Source organism: Aplysia californica, unplaced genomic scaffold (assembly GCF_000002075.1).
Source record: "Aplysia californica isolate F4 #8 unplaced genomic scaffold, AplCal3.0 scaffold00022, whole genome shotgun sequence".
NCBI classification, from domain to species: domain Eukaryota; kingdom Metazoa; phylum Mollusca; class Gastropoda; order Aplysiida; family Aplysiidae; genus Aplysia; species Aplysia californica.
The window spans coordinates 147218-168094 of record NW_004797292.1 but is presented as its reverse complement, the minus strand read 5'-3'; the positions used below and the strand labels follow the sequence as shown (position 1 = coordinate 168094).

At 38.7% G+C, this 20877-nt stretch overlaps 1 protein-coding gene across 1 annotated transcript in view; it reads right to left on the bottom strand.

Annotated features, from left to right (window-relative positions):
- Positions 1–3681: 3681 nt before the first annotated feature.
- LOC101848169 (glutamate receptor) overlaps positions 3682–20877 on the bottom strand; it is a gene marked incomplete in the record, with an annotated part of 34285 nt that continues 17089 nt past the window's right edge. The window contains 7 exon segments of the mRNA XM_005090851.3: positions 3682–4013; positions 5081–5393; positions 7849–7975; positions 10645–10759; positions 13016–13230; positions 19017–19266; positions 20549–20644. Coding sequence (XP_005090908.2) covers positions 3690–4013; positions 5081–5393; positions 7849–7975; positions 10645–10759; positions 13016–13230; positions 19017–19266; positions 20549–20644 — 1440 coding nt within the window.

Sequence of the window (20877 nt, the reverse complement as noted above, 5' to 3'; positions counted from 1 at the left end):
GGCCTCACGAAATGGCTCAAGTTATTTTGTAAAATGGCCCTAAGTCAGAGGGACCACAGTCATGAAATGGCCTATGTCAGTCACATCCCATAATTTTGGTTTTCATTGGTAAATAACTATTAACACTAATGAGGGACGGCAAATCAATTAGCTCTGGAAATTTTGGGCTATCAAAATGCATTTTTCACTTACCTAGACAGTTTTTTCCAATTATCTCCGAAGTGTAAAAAATAACTAAGGCCAAAAGGTAGCAGCTTGACGATAAATATTATCTTTGCAAATGAATGTCTCTTGAGAAATGAATTATGCCTTTTGTCACTTTTCTATACTGACATTGTTTTACCCTAAGTGGCCTGTTTCAGAAAGAAAAAAACCAAAAACATCTTATGCATCAGTTAGGACAGAATTGTAATACGTCTTCCGCATTAATTAGGACAGAATTGGAATACGTCTTCCGCATTAATTAGGACAGAATTGGAATACGTCTTCCGCATTAATTAGGACAGAATTGGAATGAATCTCAACACGACATAAAATAGCAAAAGTAGAGAAAGACCAGATAAACTAACATGTTATGCTGATTGTGCTCTTAGCTTTACAGACATAACAGTGAAGAATAAAGAAGAAAATGTGTAAAAATATTTATATTTATACATATATCCCTATCCCAGAGTGTTAAGGACTGTTCTGCACTCTTGTCAAAGAAATTATGAAGAAGAAAATGAACACAAAATGGGTCACTCACATGCATAAATACAGCTGGTTTGAGCAGCAATTTCAGGTAGTGAACTTGAAATGTACAGTGTTTATGTACAACATAGTCTTTATCATCCAGATTGGCTGCAGCCACGTTTAGATAAAGCACTATTATAAAAGGTTATGAATTGTAAAGGGAAAAAGAGCAATAAATGCTGATAAAAATTTCAATGTTATTCTTAAATGGGTACACATCTTCAAAACAGATAATAATGTGCTGCCTTTTTGTGAATGTGTAATTCACAGAATAGGCACATAAAATGCTTTTGAAACATCCGCCTAACTACCTATCAGTTGTGTACTGTGGCATGAACATGGTTCAATTACCCCACTGAAATTTATTCAGCTAATGACATTTTCACACATTATTAAAATAACATTCTGCAAGGCTACAGAGAGTGAGATTCATGGTGGTTTACTCTGGAGACCTTCACAAGAAAGTCTTTATGAAATTTGAGGAATTCATAATAAGGAAAATGGACCCCAAAATTCTAGTTTTCTGCATAGAGTGAACAAAACAGATTGTAGAAAAAATTAAGATTCTGCATATGGCAGAGAAGAAATTAAAAAATGTTACCCCATAAGGTTTTACCCCGAAATGCCCTAGTGAAGTTGAAAAACAAAAATGTGTATAAAGCAATCTATAGTTACGAAAAGGAATCACATTTAAAAAGTTACAGCTCTATGGTACAAATTAAAGCTGTCTCCATCCACGAACTTAGAAAGGTCATGCATAAACTTTTTTTTTCTTTGCAGTTTTTTTTTTTTACTTTAAGACGTAAAGCAGACATATTTACAAGTAAAAGTATATATAAAAGAAAGTAATATAATACAAGAACACACTGTTAAGTTCAGAGGGCACATACTGGCAAAAACATCTCTTTTTATCAAAGCTGTACAATCTTTGAAAACTGATTACTTGTACACTCGATATATATGTTTACTGTAATTATGTTTGAGTATTTTTATAGTTTTTCTTTCTGGCATTTTTTTTTCCCTCCCTGGGTTGCCTTTACAAGTTTAAGAATATGATACAGAGCATATGTGTGAAATGAATTAAGTTGTATGAAAAAGGAAAATGTAGCCAAGGTAAAGTACTGGTACAACATACATCCTCATACAAGGAAATATGGCTGTAGAAGCTTCAGTACACTGTAAATATAGGATTCAAGAGGAATTATTCACAATCTTATGACCAGTAAAAGTTTACTTATTCCATTCTGAGTATACATAAACTATCCAGAGAAATATATTGCCAAGACATTATAGCAAAACAATTTTGAAATACATTGTAAAAATAGTTTGTACTTGCAAGAACTTGACACAGAACGTGAGTTGACATTTGCTTCATTACATAAAAATTACAAAAAGATCGGGGTTTTTTTAAAAATACTTATGGCAAGAAAATAACTGTCTAAGAAAAAATACAGCACCATAAGATAAACGAGTAAGGTAAACCTACACCAGACACTCTGCTTATAGACCTTTTTTTTTTTTTAGCCAAGACCAGCAATTATAATTTTTTTATTACAAAACTTCTGAGCAAGAGCATCTTGACTTTACCTCTCATCAGTTTGCAATTTGCAAACATAAAGACTTCGCAACAGTCATGGAGATTACAGCTGTTACCTCTATGTTTTTAGATTAACATGTATTTACTTTTTTAGAATAGTAGTGTTTTCATTTGACACGTCGACAGGGAATAGAATTAGAAAATGGTTTATGAAACTCTTTTATCTCCGAGGGGGGTAAATTAACCCACACTTCCAGAGGCCTGTTTTCAGAAATTGCCAAGAAGTAATTTGACGTCAAAGTCATCGTAGAGGAATGTGCCTCAGCCGCTCCTAGCAGTTCACCTGTACAACAGTTTCAACAGTGAGCCATTGAGTGATTTGCTGGAGAAAAGGAGTTAATGTACAAAATGTTAAAGTGACATTTATGTAACTAAATTGATCATTAAATGAAAACAAGAGAACGTATTTTGACAGCTCTTCATCTAATGAATGAACTCCTGGTAAAAGAAACCTGTTTTCAGAAATTGCCCAGAAGTAATTTGATGTCAAAGTCATCGTAGAGGAATGTGCCTCAGCCACTCCTAGCAGCTCACCTGTACAACAGTTTCAACCGTGAGCCATTGAGTGATTTGCTGGAGAAAAGGAATTAATGTACGTGAAAATGATACTCGAGTAGAGAGATCACTGATAGTTATACTAGTTCCAATTTTAAAAAAGGCACCCTCACATAGACATGATATTATACAAAGAATAGAAATATCAAAGGACAGCAATGACTAGCAGTGACACTCACATAGAAAAACAGTATCTCAAACACAAAGGTCATGGACAATTCAACTGAATGAGAAACACACTCGTCAAAGTACATGTACTTGTTCACTCCTTGCAGCTGCACAAAAAGGGTAACCCTTTACAGCAATGTATAATGCACTTACCAAAAAAAAGGGTAATAAAAATACAGCTTTTACAGGGAAGAGTATACATGATGTTACTTTCACATGTCCTGAACATTATTTAAAACTGTCTTCGGAAAGGCTTGAATTTAATGTTGCAATCTGTAATCCTTTCAATAATCTGAATAACACATTTCAACCGTTATTGACAACAATGAGTGAATGATTTAACCTTCAAACCAATACTATCATTCAAACATAATTTATTTTTAAAGTGAAGATTTTAATTCTTAGTGATGGGTTTTTCATGCTTGATTCTCTTACAAGATATAGTTATCAATAGCACATATGCTCTAGCTGTAGGTTCCCTTTTCAGATCAGTCTAACTCTTATGAAAACAAATGCACAAGTGTTAAGGGCATCTCTCCCTCCCCTCCCCCCCCCCCCCCCAGTTGTCAAAGGGGATACACCCCTCCCCCTTCTGCTTCCCCCCTCGCCCTACCCCCATCCCCAATTTCTTTTTGAATCACACATTCTCTTTAACACCAGCGGTTGTGTCAACTGATGGCAGCTCAGGCTTCGTGCCAGCATCATTAATTTCATCAGTACTCTCCAGCTCCACCTTTGCTGCATAAGGCTTGTCTTCCACAACTTCTAATTCAATATCATTCCCTTTCTCAACATCAGAGCTTTGAGCAACTTTCGCAACATTTTCCTCTTTTTTGTTCTTATCGTTTTCCTGGAGTTTGTTCACTTTGTAGATTGGCGGCGGAGGGGGAGTGGCTTTGGGGGCCCTGGAGATTCCACTTTCTGTGTTCAGAGGCTCTCTCACTTTCTTGTCTGGATCTCTCTGTGAAATAACAAAATTATGAGAGGTGGCGTGGTGAAATCAGGGGCTCATCAAAATACAGGAATCGGAGAAACAGGCATTTTTCCACGAGTTTGGACATTTTTATCTAATTTTTATTTTTGGCTCAACCTCTTTTACGTCCTTATAAAAGCACATCTCCATGTGTATTTTTCTGAAAAACATTGATTAAAGGTACAAAATAGGCCAATGTCATTTTTTCTGTTTTCTAGTACTCTTTTGCTATTGGAGTTAAAAAATAATGGTAGCCACTTTCTCACAAATTTCACCACTGAAACTAGACGACCTCTCTTCTTTCAATTGCAAATATCTGATTTCTGTTCAAGATAGACGGATATATATTTCATTGGAAGCAAGAAAAATAAATCAGTTTTCAGAAGATACCAAAAACTCCAAATGCCCAAAAATTGATGAGCATCTGATTCCAATGCGTCATGACACAAAAAAATGTTATGAAAAAGGACTACCAAAAAAACCATGAATACCTATCATGGAAAGACATTAATTCTTCCTTGACATAACCAAAATTAAATTCCGTCTAAGAGACAAAGGGCTATAACAAGGTCATGATATTTCGAGTAAACATATTTGAGTCTAACATGCTTAAAAATGCACTAATCAGATGGATCCTGATCTTATAGCAACTCACAATGCTAACTGCTACCTGCACACATTGTAACTATAATATTGTTGGAGAGCTGTTCAGATGTAGGCCTACTTAGCCCAAAAGTTTGAGAACATTTTATCATCATTTCTTAATCTGTAGTATTAATTGCATGTGCACAAGAAATATTTTGTCAAAATTCAAATTGTCAAAAGAATGAAACAGCGCTTTTTCTCTCAACAAAAATTTCGCTTTCAGGGCTTAGTACATATGAACAGTTTGCCGATGATGAGGAACAGTGCAATAAGTGCAAGCTCCAAATCTTCACTTTCATTTACTGTATCTGAAAAGGCCAATATTCCTTTACTCTTGGAAAGCATTTAAAAGGTCTATTCCTTTGCTTATAATATCAGAAATTGGACTTGTAGTTTGCTCATTACAGTACCTTGGAAAGCAGCCAACGCCTGTAGAAGATCTCAGCTCCTAGAGCAGCACCTGCTGCTAATACTCCAAGAAACAGAAATAAGAATGCAATAGCCATATCTCTCATATCCAGGCGAGAGTATGTTGAAGCAAAAGGAACAGCTGATTTCTCTGACACAGGAACCAGCTTGCTCTTGTCGTTGGCGGGACACTTTTGACCTTTTATGAAGTATTCCATTTGCATCATGTGAAGTTGTCCGTCTTCTTTCAGCCGAAGGAGAGCCCAGTTGATCTTTGTAGTTAATAAAGAACGTGAAGATATCGCAAATGTGTATCTGAAAAAAAGAAGAGTAGAAGAAAATGCATTGACATATTAATGTTAGATATGATAAGTGACTATATTAACAACGCACTTGAATAAGAGGAAAATACCAGATCCTGTGAATAAAAGATCACAAAATTAGCCTTGGTGACAAAGATCAAAGGTGTTTCCCTAATGGATTGAAGGGTAGATTTCAAAACTCAATAAGTCAATTTTTCCAATTTTTCTAAAAACCTGTCTCATTGGCTGAATATGGAGCTCAAATATTTTTTATATAATAAAAGACTGAAAGACCTTGATCAAAGGAACAAAATTGTACATGTACAGCCTTCAAGGACACTCAAGCTTTGGGGGCCACCAAACTTTGGTGGCCATTTTCTCATTATTTTACCACTGACACCAGGTGACTCCCACCTCCTTCAATTGCAAATATGTCGACTTCTATTCAAGATAGATGGTTATGTTTTTCAACATAAGCAAGACAGACGAACAAACTTTAAAATCATACCAAGAAAACTATATGTGCTTAAAAATTGATGAGCACCTGAGTCCACTGCCACATGATACAAATATTTGTTGCATTTTCCTGAAAACATCTCAAAGAATCCACCTCACAAGTTTTGTTCATTAAGATTAGTAGGCCTACAGTATTAAGTCAGAGCATGATGATAAAGTGAGCCACATTTAAACGTTCTAGCCTAATTAAATAGAAATAACCCTGTTGCTTTGCAGACATGTCAATGCATACAATGTCCAATAACTCTTTATCACAGGCAAGCCATTCCCAGCAGCTCACGGTCGGAACCGCTGTGCTTGTTAGCAGCGGCTCGGGCACATTCCTTTACAACGACTTCTACTTCAAATAACTTTTCGGCAGTTGCCAAAAACAGGTCTCTTTTATCGGGATTTTATTCATAAGATGAAGAACTATAAAAATTGGTTAACAGTTCTTTAGATTTAATAACCAGTTTAGTGACATCTTTGTCATTTTTAGATTTAATACCAAAAAAAGGGCCCTAGCATAGTGGGTTTAGTTAGTTAGTTAGTAGTATAAGGTTTTACGGCGCTCGCAACTGCTAAGGTCATATGAGCGCGCATAGTGGGTTTATCCACCTCGGAGATAAAGAGTTAACTCTAACACTTTCCACCTATGCAGCACGCAACACTTATCCCAACGGATCATGATACAGATGCGGTAGGCCTACATGCTATATCACACCATCAGCGTCCCATGGGGAAAAGGAACAGCTTCTTACCGTCACCGATCAGCGTCCCATGAGGAAAAGGAACAGCTTCTTACCGTCACCGATCAGCGTCCCATGGGGAAAAGGAACAGCTTCTTACCGTCACCGATCAGCGTCCCATGGGGAAAAGGAACAGCTTCTTACCGTCACCGATCAGCGTCCCATGGGGAAAAGGAACAGCTTCTTACCGTCGCCGATTAGCGTCCCATGGGGAAAAGGAACAGCTTCTTACCGTCGCTGATCAGCGTTCCGTTGGGGCAAAGTGTTAAAAGACATCTTCTCCAAAAAAAAATAGATTTGAGGGTGCGTATAGCAAATAAGCTACAATTTCATGAAGTATCATTCGTTTGTCTAGAATCTATTTTCACTTGTAATGGCTGAGATTGTTCTTAACTCTTTCAAGATGTATCGCTGATAAATCGGCATAAGTCCACACCCCTTGCGGACGTATCGCCGATATATCAGCTATGATTGGGAACCTCAGTTTTGTTTCATTTTAACATTAACATGATCCATTATTTATAAGTACTTTTTTTTGTTGTTGAAAACTTGGAAAGGATTTAGGAAACGAAAACATCTAGTTTCACTTTGTCAAAGCGTCAGTCTGGCGAAAAACGAGTAAATTAGTTCTTGTGGTCTTGCATCAACAAAACGATCTAACCGGACTCAGTATAAATATCGTAACTCAAACAAAAATTGGAATATTGCATTCAAATAAAAAGCTGCACATTCAGAAATTTATGGAATCTGCTCTTGGCCTGTATGTGATAAGATAGTTATACTGATTTGCTTTCACGTGTTTAGTGTGCGTAATTTTTTCCATCAAAATTTATTTTTCTCACCGCCATCGTCATTTCTAACCCTTGTAATGCATACTTATGTTCAAAATTAATCCTTGTTTCATGTTGGAATGCATTCCTTATTCAATTTCCTTCAATTTGATATTTCATATGTTATGTTTTGAGTGATGGTTATGCTTATAAGAAGTTATTTTGTACATCTCCTGTGTAACCGAATTGAGTCACAAGTTAATTACCTCTAGACTTCAAAACAATTACGTCCAGAAAGAGTTAAAAGTGGTGATATTAATGGTTTTCACAAAATGTACCTTTAGTATCATTACATTATGACCAGCCACATTAACCCATCTTGCTCTCTAGGGAACAGACAACATAACTGCAACCAATGAAAACTAAATTAAAACTAACACAATTTTTTGCTCACCTGAAGTATTTATCCGTCAGTCCTCCATACGTCACAAGATCACAGTGTCTGCTTTCTATGTAGTCAGCTTTCACACTCCCTATGAGCAAGGCATACTTGCCACCAGAATCTTTCACCCTTTGGATGCCTGTTCATAAAACGGTGTAGACAGCATTATAGAGATGTTTTAGTTTTAGAAAGACTTTTACGGCACCTGCAACACAATAAGGTCATATAAGTGCTAAAGATTAAAGGTGCTACAAGAGAGTGACAAGTGTAAAAAAGGAGAGATATTTTAGTTTAGTTTTAGTATGGGGTTTTACAGCGCTCGCAACTGCATAAGGTCATATGAGTGCGCGAAACACAAGTTAGTTTTGTTCACAACAGTTTACTGTACGGCTGGCTCGGGTCATTAGTTAGGTCTTAAAATGTTAAAATGTTTAACAGTCAGTGTAAATGTATATATATTTTCAGTCTAAAACAATTTTCCTAGATAACATAAAAAATTTTAATACTTCAATTTCACTTTATAATTTGCCATAAAGGCCAATGGCCTTCATAAAATTCAAAACTCTGTTGGGACCAACGACCAAAAAAATGTCTTGCAATTTCTTGCATTTAAAGGAGAGATAAAGATGATAGACATTTGATAGGAAAGATGGAACAAACCACAGCAGGACAACAGCCAACGAACCACTATTATTGAGAGGTATAAATATATCTTCATGGTTTCGTGTTCAGGAAGTCAGCCTAAAGCAGTTTTGGTTTATTCAGAAAAACTCATTGAGACCACAGCATCTGATTACCAATTTGCACCCAAGGAAGCAGCGAAGGAAGAAGATCATCTTTATATCTGTAAATGCCCCCCCCACCCTCTCCCCATCACTTTTCTTAATCATGCTCCAAACCATTAGAATCAACATGAAGCTAGAAAGTAGCACTCTAATTTCAGGATCTATTTTTTCCTATGAGGCTATAAAAATGAAAGTAATACAAAAAGAATTTCTTATTTGCTCTATCAAAATTCAAGTAAGTATGAGTGGGTTATGTAAGGCATTAACACGATGATTGGGTGAATACATTTTCAAGTTTCTTTTGGACGCCACTGTATAGACTAACAAAAAATTGAGACCAAAATGGGCTAGTCGTATCTAAAACAGGCATTTGGTGTAGAAAAGGGTGAATTTTACTGTGCTCATGCTTTTTTTGCTTGCATTTAATTTTTTTGTTCATTTTGTCCATTTCATTTTTCGTGAACGTCTTAAATTCCCAATTTGAGTTGCAGGGTGTCATGTATGTTGTCTGACACACTAAAGGATGTGTTTTAGTATCCAGCCACCTTATTTTCAAATGCAGTTGAACTCCAGTGTCATGGAGTTGGGAAAACAAATTTAAAGCAAACACTGCTGGTGTGCCTATAGTAAGCACATGGATCATGCGGTGTACTTTTTACCAGAACACACAGATGTGGCATGACATAGTAGACTGTCTGAAAAATATACAGTAGTTTATGCCTAAGATCCCACCGCTTATGACCCTGGTTCGCTTAAGATCCTGCTATTTTAAGAAAACAAAATTCTTACTAAACAAAAGTCACCCCTAAGATCCCACTCTGATTCACTCTGATGATCTACATTCGGCTAAGATCCTGCATTTTAGATAATAATTTACGGAATAAAAAACACGGGCAGGCACAACTGATCAACCAAGAGTGAAAAGTTGAGATCATTGAACTGCCCATCGCATCAAAGATCAGCCACCCTCGTGAATGCGATCACATGTGCGTTATAAAACTCGACGAAACCGTAAAATATTAGCCCCAGACGGGAATCACATTGAGGTGTGAACTGACTTAGGCATTTGTTTTCCCTAAACATCGCTCTAACATCTGAGCTATCCACTTAAACTTACGTCACGCGCTGGGTGAATAGGGTCTACAAGTTCTCTTAAGGCGGGATCACATCAAATTTGCAAGACAGACTGAATTTTAATTGGTGTGATCACAACATAATGGTGTGTAACGACAAAGGCAGGGGAACTCACAGATGGAAAACTATAAATTTGGGACTGGTTAAGGGGAGGGGCAACTGAATAACCGTAGATCTTGAGACTCACGATAGGATAATAAGTCAAAATGGCATGTCTCATGCTACTGTGATTGGTCATCAAGGTGGACCATTCTTTGCTCACCATATATTTTCTTTGGTGAACTCCATCTTGTTTTTTCAGAACAGGAAAAAACCCTTTTGTGACATCATAAAAAAATGAAGAGTGATGTCAGTTGAAACTCCAACGGTTGGTTTAATAGTAGACAAGTTATTCCGTCAATAAATAATCTTAACCATTTGAAGACAACTTCCTTTACTTTCTGCTCCACCCCCTTAGAAAAAGAACTAAAGAACATATGAATATCTATCTAGACTGCTTTGACACTGTTCAATCTTTTGACTTTTTTTTTTCAATTTGTTATATTTGATTTTCATTTGTTTTGTTTTACTTTCATTCCTGTTTTAAAGATGTATGCCTTTGTTTCCATTTTTTTTTTTTTCCTTCTTTTTTTTTTTTTTTTTTTTGCATTAACAATGTCTGGTTATTCCTTCTTTACATAACCTGTTTACCCATGTCAGATACCCCGTCCTAATTCATGATATCATTAACATACCTTAAAGATGATGACACTCATATATATATATTTATTATACTTGTTGTGGTGTTGAATGTGTGATCGATATCATAAGAAAGGTTTTCTGGTTCAAATTGAAAAAATACACTCTAACTCTCATATGCTAATTCATTTTCAATTGCTTAAATTATTACCTTCGTTTTCATTTTGTATCCAGTCCTGAGAGTTTTCAATGTAATTGAACAATTTGGAAAGATCTCCTGATGACTTTGAATCCTGCAGAGTCTTGTAAACATAGCTGTATTTCATCTGCAATATTTAAACAAAAATATTGTTATCAATATCTTTCATGCATTGGAGTCTTTATTTTTATAAGCTGAGCCTTTAAAATTGAATAACAACATAATGCTTTCCCCAACAACAGCAATTACCAAATAAGCAGACTCACAAAAGAACAAAAAATAGTACAGAACATATTGTAATAAAGAAAAGAAAAGTCATTGTAAAAATACAAAGCGAAAAAGGATCCCCTATTTATTCTTTATTTATGATAAATAAGGTCAGGCAGTTGAAAACTTTTTGGCTCTTCTAGATTGTGGCACCATATATTCATAAATTACCAGCTGATGATCCAATACTTAGCACTCCTCCTAAATGTTTTTCCTTTTCTGAAAAAGAAATTCTTTTGTAGGGGAAGGAATGGGAGATTTTCACCTAAAGATATTTCCTTTTTTGTATTGCAAATTTACTCTTCCATTCTCTCAGCATCACACAGATGCCATTTCCTCTGTGACCCCCTGTCCCACTCTCCCCTCTGCAAATTAAACCTATAATAGTATTTGTTGGTCCAAAACTAGGGGCAATCAGTGAGCTTCATCAGTTGGTGTACCCATTTTCAGGAGAGCATGAGATTTCTTTTTAGACAAAGTAATTTTGCTAACTTAAAGACATCAAGTTTCAGCGGTCATAACCTCCTTAAAAATCTTTCAGCAAGTGAGTCAGAGATAGTTCTTATACGGACCTAATTAGTGTTTTGCTTAGTTGACCCTGTGACCCTGGTGTGCCCGAGATGCACAACAATCCTCTGAGACCTCCAACCCTGGGCCTAGATTTGCCTACTCAATAATGTTGAAAGATAATATTAAGACATATGCAAAAGATGGAGGCAGAGAGGCGAGAAATTCATCTCATCCAGTGTAGCCAGCAAGGACAAATGACCAGATGGGAAGAGCATGTAGTGGAAAGAAAAGTCGGGTGGAGTGACATCTGGAAGTGGAATACATCAAGGCTGAGCTTTCTTCTCCGGTCTACGTATGATGTTCTGCCTTCACCGGTGAACCTTGTCAGATGGAAGGTACAGGAGGACAACAAGTGTAGATGCGGTAAGCTAGGAACCATGAAGCATATTTTGTCAAACTGCAACCTAGCTCTTAACAGATACACCTGGAGACACAACGAGGTGTTGAAAGTGCTCACGAAAATGGCGACACAACAGGTGGAAGAAGGAAAATATGCCCCCAAGATACAGAAGCATGGACCCACCAAGATTGCGTTCGTTCCGCAAGGAAGCAAGGTTGCCAAAAGAAAGAAAGCGAACGAAGCCATGAAAGACCAGAGCGGAGGCACATGGGAAGTAGCTGCTGACTTAAAAGGCTTTGAGAGATTCTTCCCCATTCCAACTACGAAAAAGCCAGACATTGTGTTATGGGAGGAAAAAGACAAAGAGGTACACTTGGTAGAGCTCACGGTGCCCCACGAGGACAATATCTATGCCGCTCATGAGCGGAAAGAAAACCGTTACGAGGCACTCGTCGAACAATGTGAGGAGGCAGGATGGAAGGCAACCCATTTTCCGGTAGAGGTAGGATGCAGAGGTTTTGTAGCAACAAGCGCCCGTAAGTGGATGAGAGTGGCAGGACTTACTGCAAAGAAAAGCAACGAACTCACAAACTCCCTTCAGGAGACAGCAGAGAAAGCCAGTCATTGGATCTGGTTGAAGCGAGAGGACTCAAGCTGGAATGAATCCTAAAGTTGGCAGCAGAGGAAAACAGTTGAACTAACATGGAGACCTCACATCGGTGAGGGGGCTTGGTGCGTCAGAAAAGCTGTAGAGAGGAAGAGCCCGAAACAGCGACGCATTCTCTCCTGATGATCTCCATGCTAGAGTCCGGGATACGGAGCGTTCGACGGTGAGCAGTGCATACGGCTGTTTAGACTACGCAACTTTACTATTCTCTGCCGAGACAGGTATTTATTCTAAGAATTCTCAAGCTTATTAACAAAAATGAGCCATTTCTGTCAAAAGAATCCCATTATATGCTCAGCCAATAAAATTCATTTTCAAAGTTTACAAATTTACAAGCTCATCAAAATCAAAGTACTCAGTGAGTTTTAGTTAGGGATTATGATTATCAAAACTCTGATAATGCAGTGAAACTCATTTTAAAAACTGTCTTCCAAGACATTAATGCAAGCATATCATCATGCAGCTCCTTATTTGAAGAATATATCTCCCTTTAAATTGTCAAAAATATATAAATAGTAAGTAATTATGGAAATACATACAGCTCCAACTTTCACATTCTTCTTGTCCAAAATGTCTGCCGCATCCTTAAATGGAACATATCGCTTGTCTTCAACTGGCTGCACTGAGTTGTGACTTCTGATGGTCAAAATGGAGCAAAGGCAGGCGGTGTAAGAGAGCAGGACAAACACCGTGAAGAAGAACCACATGCACATCAGGATCCGCCCTGAAGTTGACTTCGGAGCTTCTCGATAACCTGAAGAAATGTTTGGAATTATGTGACACTTTCTGATAATTTTGCATGGCCAAAGGAAATGAGGGTAGTGAGGCTTAACTTATTGCATTAAAACATCAAAAGCAAAGAGAAGGCAATCACATGTTCAGTTAACTCGAGTTAACAGCATATGATAATGATCAGGTGGCAATGGAATAAGACATTCTGATCAGCTTCTGGTTCGACTCCCGCGTGAAGGGAATTTTTATCAAGTATCTCAGTTTTTCTACTGGGACATTGAATCCCTCTTAGTTTGGGTGAGTCCTGACAAACAGAGTCAAAGCCTGCCTCCTAAATGATCTAAAATGTGTTGATGAGGAAGTGTAAAACACCAACATTTTTTTTAAAGACATTGGACAGAACATAAACAACATCAAAGTAAGATACCATATATGGAGCCTAGAGCAAAGACAAGTACACGTCCCTCAATAACTAATAGGAAATAAATATATAATATAATAATAACTAAAATAATAACTGTAAATTTAGATTAACACAAAATGTGAGGCATGGAGTTGAAATCTGGCACTCGTCAAAATAATGAAATCCGAGAAAACGTCATTTTTCGGCCAGTTTGAAAATTCTTTTTGAATTTTTGTTTTTTGGCTCAACATCTTGTATGTCCATTCAAAAATACTTTTATGTGTGGATTTTATGGAAAACCTTGATTAAAGGCACGAAAATGTAGATTTACAGTTTCCAAGGACTCTAACGCTTTGGAAGTCACCAAACTTTGGCCACCAGTTTTTCGTTAATTTTACTTCTGAAACCAGGCAACCCACCTCCTTTGATTGCAAATTGATATCTATTTCGTTGAAAGTAAGGGAAACGAAAAACCCTTAAGATGACACCAATAACACCATATGCCCAAAATTGACAAATTCCAAATTCCACCATGTCGTGAAACAAATGCTTCTGATAATGTGGGACAATCACATTCATGCTATCACATCTATCTGATAAGGTATGGATGACTAAGATATCATATGATGATAATAATAATAATAATAATAATAATAATAATAATAATAATAATAATAATAATAATAATAATAATAATAATAGGATGCTTTCTATAGTGCCCACTCCCTGGTGGTTTTAGATGCTTCACAATAAATGAAATAAAATGTTAAAATTTGACATGTTTCATGCACACTGGCCCAATCAATGTACAACTATCCTTTCAAATACATATGTGAGGCAGCGTGGTGAAATCAGGCGCTCGTCAAAATAATTAAAGACAAGAAACAGGCATTTTTCCGCAGATTTGGTAATTTTCATCGAATTTTTGTTTTTTGGCTCAACACCTTTCATGCCCATTAAAGAACACATTTCTGCTGTGTGTATTTTACTGAAAAACTTGATCAAGGCATAAAAGATGTAAATTTTCAGTTTCCACGGATTCGAGTCTCAAGCTAAGGTTATAACTCAAGTTTGGTGGCCATTTTCTCGCTAATTTTACCTCTGAAACCAGACAACCCCCACCTCCTTTAATCACCAATGTCTTGATTTGTATCCAAGATAAATGGATATTTTTTTCGTCAACAGCAAGGCAAATGGACAGGCTTTAAGATGATGCAAATAACTCCATATGCCCCAAAATTGACGAGCGCCTGATTCCACAACGTCGTGACACATATATGCACCCGTAATATATGACAAAAGAACACATACACAAAAATACAATCATGGTGGCTGATGATCACACTGTCTTATGGTTGAAAGAAAAAAATAAAACAGCTGGTAAATATAGAAATTAAATTGAAACGTGTGTTTAGCCTAGTTTTGATGCTGTCAAAATAAGTGCCTCTCTTAATGCAGAGGGAGGGAATTCGACCACACTAAGAGAGCAGCTGTCAAATAAGCCCTTCTTCCATTTTAAAAAAATTTCCAAGGCACATTCTTTTGATGAAACTGACTGTATGCTTGCTCCAGCTTCTGCTATATATATATATATATATATATATATATAAATACAAAGTATTGCATGAGCACAAACCTACACATATCTTTTCATCCATTCACACACTGTCATGCAAACACATATTCATGATCACTCTCAGCTTGATCTCCATGCCTCTCTTTCTCTCAGAAATCCCCATTTTCCTCATTTGACCCGTTCTGTCCTGTTCTGTCTGTCTGTCTGTCTGTCCGTCTGTCCATCCGTTCGTGCATCCATTTGTCTGTCTGTCTGTTTGCTTCTCAGTCACACTCTTGCACACTGTTTCTCTCTATCCATCCATTCCATTTATCTCACTAGCCATCTATTCTTCCATGTCACTCTTTCTGTCCTCCCCCCCCCCCCCCTCTTCTCTCACTCTCCTTGTTTGTCCCCCCCCATTTCTCTCAGGCTCTCTCTCTCTGTCTCTCTCCCTCACCATCTTTCTTCTCTCTCTTTCTATTTTTCTCTCTCTCTTGCTCTTACAACATTAGGTCTATTGTGCACAAACACAAAGGGTATAGAGTTGATTAAGATAGGAAATATTGTCTCAACAACAAATATTGAAATTGGATGAAACTTTACTTTTTTTATACTTTGCCCCAGAGTTTCAAAATGGCTTGCTTGAAGGCAGCTCTTTTAAAGTCTTGTTGGCTTGTTGGGAGACATTGGTCTGTTTATATACATACAGCAGTCTCTGCATAAGATCCAGGTGCTTGGGAGCAAGGAAAATGTGAGATCTTAGGCGAATCGGGATCTTACTCGAATGGCCAGGAACTGATGTGTCTCCTGGGCACTAAAAGTTCTTTTCAGAAGTCAGTTTTTTCTTTTTTGTTTTTTCTTTGGGGAAAAGGGGGGGGGGGGGCTTTTTAAAAAATACTGTGTCTGGTGGGAAGCAGTTGGCTTCAGGCAATGCACCCCACCAAAAATGTATTGCTTTCCATCTCTGACAGAGTTCCTCGCCCATGTCATGACAAATCATAAATTGTTGTGTTGCGACTACACCTACTAATTTTTTTTTAATGAAAGGAAAGCAGATCACCGCCAACAGCTGACCATATGATGCAAAGGCAAACGGACAGTCCAGAAGTATGTGCGCCAGCCTGTCTAGGAAGTTCAAGCACAAAACTGAAAGACGAGAGCGAAGGTTGGGGAAACATAAGCATCCACGAGTTCACAGTTTGACGGAATGCTGTCTGATGCTTGCTTGTAGGCCCTCCCCACCTAGTATGTGATTTAAGATCAAGCGGATGGCTCAGGTGATCGGGGAAAGCAAAGCGTCGACGGTTCACACCTTTGTGCGATCCTGTTGGGGGCAAACATTGTAACCGTTCATCGACATTTACAACAGAGGTGTTCATGAGAGTGGATGATCCGTGACGCGATGTACAATGGTTGCACATTTTTGTACTTCGTCAATCAGCTGAGCGCACCCAGGTTTCTATTCTTTTTTTCTTTCTTAAAAAAAACTAACCAGAGTAGCGGCGGGGTTGTGCGATAGGGGGGTCTGCGTGACAACCCTGTGGTATGAACAAATTTAAACATGCTAGAGCGTTCCCGCGTTTATCAACATCTGGCAGCACCCTTTCCTGCAGCACGAGATTATTTGCAGGTCGCTGTGGTTGCTTATTGCTCGTACACAGAGGCATATTATTTCCAGGCTTGCTGATTACATATTCTAACAGTGCGTCGCCCTGTAGTTGTAAGGCTGTCAATGCATTTTATGAAGATGTGTATACTTGCACTACACACAGAGCAGTGTGTTGTGCGTGTAGCATCAGTACTAAGCAAAGCACAGAGCCGCTCAGCCTCTCTGAGGGGATGGATGGGGGTTGGCGAGTAGTGCCGTCATGGCGTCTGGTAAGGCGGGGTTTCGCGTCACAGACCTCTGCAGTGAGAACGGGGCAATATTATATTGCATCAAGGCCCACACCAGCCACCTAACACAGCCTGTGGACTAGGCGTTTTTCGGGGCCATTATTAAGCCAGCGTGGCAAGAGGGGGTAAGGAAGTTTGTGAGGGACACCACGAAATCCGTCACACTGAGAACGTTTGCCGGCGTCCTGAATTGAAAGCCTGGACAACAGTAGCTCGGCTACAACAGCCCTGAGTGGATTCACAAAGTCAGGGTTGTTTCCCTACAACCCTGACGTTGTCCTCACAAGTGACAAGCTGAACCCAGCTGCACCTTCACAGGGTCCCCTGTCCCTACCCTCAACTTGTCATCCACCTCGTTTGCTTCTGCCCCATCCGCCTCTTCTGCCTCTGAACCATCCACGACGTCACAAACTCGCCGTCACCGACTCAAGGAAATATTCTCCTTGAACTTTAAGCTTGGGGAGAAGGTGGACCTGTACCTCAAAAGGTATGACAATGGATACGATCTCAAGATCGACCCCGACTACAACATGTGGTCCAGCTCCTCCGCTCCCCCAGCCATCAGCAAAAGCCCTGGAACCTCAACACCCCTCCGGGGAGATGACTATCGACAAGATGCTCACTTTTCTGTCCTGTTCAAAGAACAAGGCCGTTAGAAGGCTCCAGCCAACAGTGCCCCGGTCCATCAGTGGAAAAATGACTATAAAGAGATGATACTCACGAAGAAGAGGAAGGCAGAAGAAGAACAACAGCAGAAGGAAGAGTGAAAGAAGCAAAGAGAGCAGAGAAAGATGGAACGGCTAGCACAAGCTGAAGACAAGAAGGAAAGCCAAAAAGAGAAGAAAAAACAAAGGGAGCAGGCAAATAAGGAGAAAGAGGAGGAGAAGAAAAGAAGAATTCAGGAGAAGAATATGAATGCTTTGGTTGTGGCCTCACAGAAGAAGAAAAAGGACGAAGATTCCTCTGACTCAGGAGAAGAGCCGGTGTATGACGACAGCTCCGACAATTGTGGGGACGTTACGGTCGACTATGATGCTGGGTGTGGAGCCACCACCGCAGGACAAGTAGTGCATGCTTTGTGACAAATGGTGGCTCGCCAACAGTGTCAAACAGATGGACCTGAAGGACAAGACTCAGGAAGACCTGGATGCCATGGACTGACTAATCTCTCCTTCCCAATTTGTTTCATACAAATAGTGTAAACAATATCTTTGTTTATCCATGTGCAGATAGATTCACATGTCTCTACTTTGCTGTTCTTATATAATTTAATTCACGGTTTTCAGAGTTATCTAGACTCACTAATAGATTACTGTTTCCCTTGTAAGTGTTGGCTTCAGTTAGTTTTTGTTTTCTTTCTCTTTTGGCTATGCATAAAAACTGAGTGTCTTTTGTAACTCTTAACTCTTGTGCAATTTGTAAGAATGTGTCCTCCTTTATGGTTAGAAAATCATACGTTAGTTAAGATTCATAATAAGAAGTTATTAGGGCATGTTGCACGACCTGCCCTATACTAGAGCGCAGCCCCTCCATAAAACGCGCCACCCTCAGGCAGGAACGCGCACCCCGCTCATTGTCGCACACACCCGCCCTCACTTTGCCTCACAAATACCATTACTGAGGGAGACAGGCAAACAAAGCAGGCAAAGCGCGCTGGGCCGACGATGGCAGACGAAATTTGCTTCTCATCAGTTATTGTGCGGTTACCTCCCCTTTCACCGGGGACTCGCAAGGTCACTTTTTATGCTTAGGGTAACGTAGACTACCTCCTCTACTCTAAATTATGACCTGAAAAGCGGGATCTTTTATATTTATAAAATTCTGTTTTTCTAAAACAGCAGGATCTTAGTTGAACCGGGCCATAAACGGTGGGATCTTAGGTGAAGACTACTGTAACAGTGGAAATCATTCTAAGAGAGTAACTTAGACGAGATTTTGTTAAAAAGCTCACCTTGCCATCCCAGAGTGCTTGCAGCAAAGAGAAAGCTGTTTTTAAGGCCAAAACTTGTCCTTGCATGTCTAACATCTTTCTCTTTCGCCACCCGAGCCCATTCATAAGGACTAAATCGGCCAATCAGGAACAAGGCAAGACTGACAGCCACAAATGCCAACAAGATCATAACCCACACTTCGGCAGCAAATGGCTCCAGCAGCAGTCCAATGTCTCTTTTCATTTGAGGCTGACCAGATGGCTGAGGATTCTAAGAGGGATGGAAAAAAAAAGGATGGGGGAGGGGGCATTAGATGGCATGAGAGAAAAAAGGAGAAAGGAACAGGAAGAATAGATGATGGAGAAGTGGGATTGGGGGGGGGGGGGGGTAAGGGATTCATCGAAAATGTTAGTGGGTGAGACGTATTAGAGGAGGGGAAAGCAAGGTTTGCTCATTTATCTACAGTTTACTGGGGTTATCAGAATGACAGGCGCTGTCTCAGTTTCAAAGGAAGAGGGAAAGGTGAAAGGAGTAAACAGTTAGAGAGAGGGCGAGACAGAGATAGACAGAGATAGAGACTGTGATAGAGACGGACAGAGACAAAGAAAGCGACAGAGAAAGAGACCATACATGTTTTAAGAGTGTTTGAAAGAAATAGAGTGAAATAAGGAGGTAAGGAGGAAAGGAGGAGAGAAAGAAAAAGAAATGAGAGAGAAAAAAAGAGGAAAAAAGAGAAGATGAAGACAGAGACGGAGGGGGTGGAAAGGGAAATGATGTGAAACAGATACAAAAATGGAAGTTAAAAATAAAAAGCAAAACAAATATACTGATATCAGCAAATAAGACAGCTGGACATATTATAGTCACTCCAATATCTAATATAACGTGTGTCCGACACGGTGGTATCAGGTGCTCGTCAAGTTTTCGGCCATGTGGAATTATTGGTATCATCTTTCTCATCTTGTTCATTTACTTTACTTTTGAAGAAAGAAAAAAAAAAACCCATCTATCTAGAATAAAAGTTGAGATGTTTGAAATAGAAGGAGGTGGGGTCACCTGGTATCAGATGTAAAATTGGCGAGAAGATGGCCTTCAAAGTGTACCGACTTTCAAAGCTTGAGTGTCCTTGGAAACTCCAAATTTACATTTTTGAGCCTTTGATCAAGGGTTTTTTTTTTCAGTAAATTCCACATAGAAATGGGTTTTTAAATGGACATAAAAGGTGTTGATAAATTTTAAAAATTTTATTAAAATTGCCCAATGGGTGGAAAAATGCCAATTTCTTTGAACTCACTATTTTCATGACAAGCACCTGATTTCACCAAGATGCCACACATATCAAATGAGAATTTCCAAAATTGTCACTTACCCGGCAAGTCATTTTTTATTGCAACAAGGACCATACTATTTAATGCGCTCTGCATTTACATAGTCCTGCATGTAGTATTCATAAATAGAAACATCGATCTAATAAAAAAAGAAGACTGACAGCCAAACAAAGTCTTTAAACTTCAAATGAGATAAAACAGTTAGTTGACAACAGATTCCGTACTTTTATCACAAAATTTACACCAGAATTCATGAAAGGTTTGCTGAGTTCCGCATAGCTGGGACTGTCTGTGAAAGGTCCAATAGCTATCTGGGCATTCTGAGGAGAGTACAGGATACATTTAAGAATTTTTTTCAATTGATAACATTGCCAAGTCTCATCCCAAGTCCCTGAATAATAAAGAAAAGTAAAGCCAACTTACCATCCATTCATTTCAGCCTTCCAAAAAAAGAAAGCTTAAATCCTTTTTTTGGCATTCCTCTCCCCCCACAAAAAAGCCGAACAAATAAAAATTAATTAACCCTCCACTCCCCATAACCCACAACCCCTCC